This window comes from Bison bison, unplaced genomic scaffold (genome assembly GCF_000754665.1).
Source record: "Bison bison bison isolate TAMUID 2011002044 unplaced genomic scaffold, Bison_UMD1.0 scf7180017864160, whole genome shotgun sequence".
Taxonomy (NCBI): Eukaryota; Metazoa; Chordata; class Mammalia; order Artiodactyla; family Bovidae; genus Bison; species Bison bison.
In genome coordinates, this window is record NW_011494732.1 from 9,077,029 (window position 1) to 9,082,134 (window position 5,106).

At 47.7% G+C, this 5,106-nt stretch overlaps 1 protein-coding gene across 1 annotated transcript in view; it reads right to left on the reverse strand.

The window, feature by feature from the left end:
• Positions 1-2,938: 2,938 nt before the first annotated feature.
• Positions 2,939-5,106, reverse strand: part of CCDC60 (coiled-coil domain containing 60) — a 171,829-nt gene continuing 169,661 nt past the window's right edge. Inside the window, exon 14 of the mRNA XM_010841403.1 lies at positions 2,939-3,072. Within this exon, the coding sequence (XP_010839705.1) occupies positions 2,971-3,072 (102 nt within the window). The 3' untranslated portion in view covers positions 2,939-2,970. The remainder of the gene's footprint in view (positions 3,073-5,106) is intronic.

A 5,106-nucleotide genomic window follows, 5' to 3' on the forward strand; every position in this document is an offset into this window, starting at 1 on the left:
GGCAAATGACCTCAAGTGCCAGCATCCTTACTTGTGAAATGGGGATTATAACAATGATCACATTGGTATGCTGTGACCGTCAAGTAGGATGCAAACTGTGGAACACAGAGTAAAAGTAAGTTAACGGGATGCTAGGAAGTTCCATCACTAGAGCTACTCCTGGGGGCATGGTTCCAAAAGCAAAGTAACTTTAATGACCTCCTGGTCTCATATGATCAGGGCTGGGCGGCAGGGTCAGAGGGCAGCAGCAAAAGGGAGGGAATGCAGAGTTAGCGGAACATGGGCACAAAACACCTTTTGGAGACTCCGTTTCACCATCTGGAAGGCAGGGCAGCCCTGCCTTGCAGGATGATGATGAAGAAATGAGATAACACACAGCAAGCATTTTGCACAGTGTCTGGAAGGAAGCGGTCCCTCTGTCAGTGCTAGGTTGTGAATGGCTGCTTGAAGCTTTTTGCAAACCCAGTCCTCAAGACCGTCTCTCCACTCTCCTCTTCTGCCCTCTCCTCCCACTTCCTGCTTTAACTGTCATGACCCATAGGATGCTGAGGTCCTATGTCTGTCTCCACTGCCACCCACTCTCCTGAGTTTTAAATCCCCCCCACTTGACTGCCCCACAAGCACCTCCCGCTCAGTATGCACAAAATAGAACTCCTTACCTTCTCATTCTGAATGTTCTTTTCTTCCTTTCCTTCTGCTACATTAAAGGTACCAACTTCCACCCAGTGGTCTGAGCTGGAAAATCGGACATGATTCCCGATGTTCGTGTCTTCTGTCCACTTGTAATACACCAAACCGACTTCTGCTGATTCCACCTTTAAATACCCTTTTAATGGATCTCCCTGGCCCCAGTGTCATGTGCTCCCTATAATCACTGCTACGGCAGCCGTATCTTAGCACCCTGTTCCCTGCCTTGCACTCACACAGTGGTTATTTTTTTTTTTCCTGAATGGAAGTATGATTATTCCCCTGCTGAAAATCCTTCCCTGGCTCCCCATGGCCAGTAAGTTGGCCTAAACTTCTTAACATGGCCTGAAAGAAAGAAAACAGTCACTCAGCTGTGTCTGACTCTTTGAGACTCTGTGGCTTGTAGCCTGTTTCTGTTCTTGAGATTCTCCAGGCAAGAATACTGGAGTGGGTTGCCATTCCCTTTCCCAGGGGATCTTCCTGACCTGGGGATCGAACCTGGATCTCCTGTGCTGCAGGTAGATTCTTGATTGTCTGAGCCACCAGGGAAAATTAACATGGTCTGCTGCTGCTGCTAAGTCGCTTCAGTCGTGTCCAACTCTGTGCGACCCCAGAGACGGCAGCCCACCAGGCTCCCCCGTCCCTGGGATTCAAAACTCTGGTTTCTACCTCCCTCCCTGGCCTCTGTCTCCTCTCCTTCCCTGTGCTCACTACCAACCTGACCTTACAGTCCAGCCAGACATATGTTATTTCAGATGACATTGAGTTTCTTTTTGCCTCTTGGCCTTTGCCCTCCTTCTTTCTTCTCCACTCTCCCTCACCCCAATCCTGATTTAATACAGAAAAGTTTAGGGGCTTTCCTGGTGGCTCAGATGGTAAAGAATCTGCCTGCAATGCAGGAGACCCAGGTTCAGTCCCTGGGTCAGGAAGATCCCCTAGAGAAGGGAATGGCTACCTACTCCAGTACTTCTTGCCTGGAGAATCCTAAGGACAGAGGAGCCTGGCGGGCTACATTCTACAGGGCCACAAAGAGTTGGACACGACTGAGTGACTGAACACACAGAGTTTAGAATCTCTTAACTGAGCAGCCTCCTTATAGAGTGTATCTCATCTCTACACCCCAGTGGCTTGTCATGACATCACACTAAACAAAGAGTACCACCGTGGATATCATGTAGTCCTTCTGCCCTCTCCATTGCCCTTTGCTGACCTGTGTCTCTAGGTAAATTATCTGAGATCAGGGACTTTGTCTGCTTTGGTCATTGCTCTACCCTTAGAACCTAGAACTTGGTTGGTTGATGCATATTCAGTTCTTGATAAATATTCATTGACTAAAAAGAGTAAATAATGGAATAGGTGAGATGCTGCGTAGACAGAAAAATAGTTCAACTCTCTTCTTTCCACCCCTTCTGGATCATGGGGAGACGCTGGGGTCCAGCCTATATGAGCATTCCAATAATCAAGTCCAGTTGTTTAATTGTTCATTCAGTTTGGCTGTCAGTGAGACAGTTAAAATGACTACAGGTCCTGTAACTTAGTAAGATGTAGGGGGAAAGAAGACCGAGATGGGAAAAGAAGACGAAGATGAGAAAAGAGGTTAAATGGCAATAAACCCACACAATTTTGAGATGACTGGAAATTAAGCTTCCTTGTACAACCAAACCCAACACAAGATATTACAAGGACTCTTAAGGATGAGATTTTCTTGCACATCACTTGCCTTGTTGGGAAGTGCTCCATCCATTCACCCACCAACCCACGCACTCATCTCTATCTAGGACAGTATACATAAAGTTGAAAACTACACTCTAGCTCTAATGGTATGAAATGGGCATAACATCAGCACCTACTTAACTGTAGTTGTGAGATTATTAGGCAAGAACATCACCCAGCACTGGGCCTGGTGCATATTCATAAATGGTAACTGTATGTTACTATTAGGATTTCAATACCACGCCCAGATTCCACACCTCCAACTTTTCCCCAGCCGGACAGCAAACATTCAATTCAATTTTATTATCCAGAATTTGAGGAGAAGGCTAAGAGGGAAGGATCCTGGAGAGGGTGTAGGTAGTCAGGCTGGACCAATGAGCACCAGAGGCTGGGAGCCTGAGGCTGGTGTGTGCGGGAGAAGGGGGCTTCCACCTGGGAGCAGCTCCCCCTAGAATGTTTTCAGAATCTGGTCTCCAGATGATCCTACCAGATGATAATGAGTCTCCATGAAAGCAGGCACACGGTGTAGACAGCCCTCCTCCACTGGGGTCACTGGTCGACCCAGGCCCACTACGTCTGGGCACTCTGGGACCGGATGGGGATGTTGATCCGGCTCTGCAGCCAGCTGATGTAATCCTCTTGAGGCATATGAATGATGTGTTCTCGCACAAACTAAGGGGGCAGACACATGACAGCCTCAGATTTGGTCTGAAAGCTAGACTCCGTGCCCCCTACCCTCCCCAAGAAGATCCCAGAAGATTTATGATTGAGGCTGGTGGGCCCAGGATACCTCCAACCCCTCAGGCATTCATAATCAAGAAAAGGGCCTCTTTCCAGTTTCCTAGTTCAGCAGGCTAATTTTAAGTCCCTTTTTGTCAGTACTGACCCAAAGAAATCTAGGAAGAGCAGAAAAATCCAGCTGTCTGCATCTTTTTCTCTTTTCTACTGCAGAATATCTTTTAAAAAAGTCATTTGTCCATAAACATTTTTGGGTTCACAGACTCCCTTGAGAATTGAAGACAGCCACAGGCTTGCTTCCAGGAAAGGGTTAAGACACAAAGCACAGAGTTTCACATAAATTTTAGGTTAAAAGACTCCCCACATACAGGTTAACAGAAGTTCTGTGATGTTCTACTGGGAGAAGAGCATGCTAACTTTTATGAGCTAGGGCTAATAAAACTCAGCCCAGAGAAGGGAGCATCCACATCCATAGTCCCCTCCTTTCACCCACTCAGAAACGGCCTTTTCCATAAGCTGTCACTGAGTCGTGTCCCACTCTTTGCAACCCCATGGACTGCAGCAGGTCAGGCTTCCCTGTCCTTCACCATCTCCTGGAGTTTGCTCAAACTCATGTCCATTGAGTCGGTGATGCCATCCAACAATCTCGTCCTCTGTTGTCGCCTTCTCCTGCCTTCAATCTTTCTCTAAGTGGCAGGTGGAATGCACACCCCACAACTGGAAAGATGCCCTAGAGACTTAGTTTCAGGCTAGCCTGCCAGATTCTCCCATGAAAGAGCTTCACGAGATGTGGGAAGCGGACTCTGGACATTTGAGCTTGTCCACAGGGTATTTCTCCCTGCCTCCACTCCTGACCGTGCGCCCACATACACAAGCCAGGTCAGCCTGTGGAAGGGCCAGACCATCATGGAAACACTGAGAGGCCCAAGAAAGCCACCATTTGAGTCACTTCTTTGTCTTGAGACACTTAAAACCCTATTAAAATGTACATTTGCCATCACGTAAAATTAAGGAAGTGACTCCACAGACATCTGTTAATACCTTAGTTGGGGGGCCCTTCCTCCGCCCCCCATCTACTTACACTTTTTCCCCAAGGGAATAGGGCACCAGGAATTTCTAGGGGAGGTGGGGAAGGTAGGCTGCTACTGCAGACCCTTGTGAGGCTCCTCAGCACCCTTCAGATAAAGACCTAAATCCTTAACTTGACCTTCGGAGATCTGCACACGCTGACCTTTCTGGTCCCCTGGGAACCGTGCACCTTCCTGCTCTCTTCCTTCCAGAGCCATTGACTGCCACTGAATCCCTCTAGCAGCTCAAGTTCTGTCCTCCGGGGCCTGGGTACCTGCTCATTCCCTTTCTCTTCAGCTTGCTGCCTTTTCAGATCTCAGCTTAAAAGTCATCGCCCTCAGGGGGCTCTCATTCAGAGAAGCCTCTTCTACATTTACATTAAGTCAGGGCTCCTCAAACTTTATTGTGTGTATCAGTCACCTGGCATCTCACTGAAACACAGACGCTGAGCTGGTCAGATACAGTTCAGAGCCTGGGATGCTGCGTTTCTAACACGCACCAATGTGAGGTCCACAGGCCACGATTTTAGTTGCAAGATTCAGGGTGCTGCTCACTATGACTGTCAGTTATTGCACTCACATGTCCATTCATTTAGGTTTCTCCAAAGACTCCAAGTTTACCGGGGGCATCATCTACATAGAATATAATGTCCCCTGGAATTGAACAATCAAGGTCACAGGACAATGCCTCTTCTATTGGATGATGAGTTCCATGAAGGCTTCTATGCCTTTTAAGAAACTTCAACAGTGGCCACAGGACTGGAAAAGGTCAGTTTTCATTCCAGTCCCAAAGAAAGGCAATGCCTACCGCACAATTGCACTCATCTCACACGCTAGTAAAGTAATGCTCAAAATTCTCCAAGCCAGGCTTCAGCAATACATGAACTGTGAACTTCCAGAT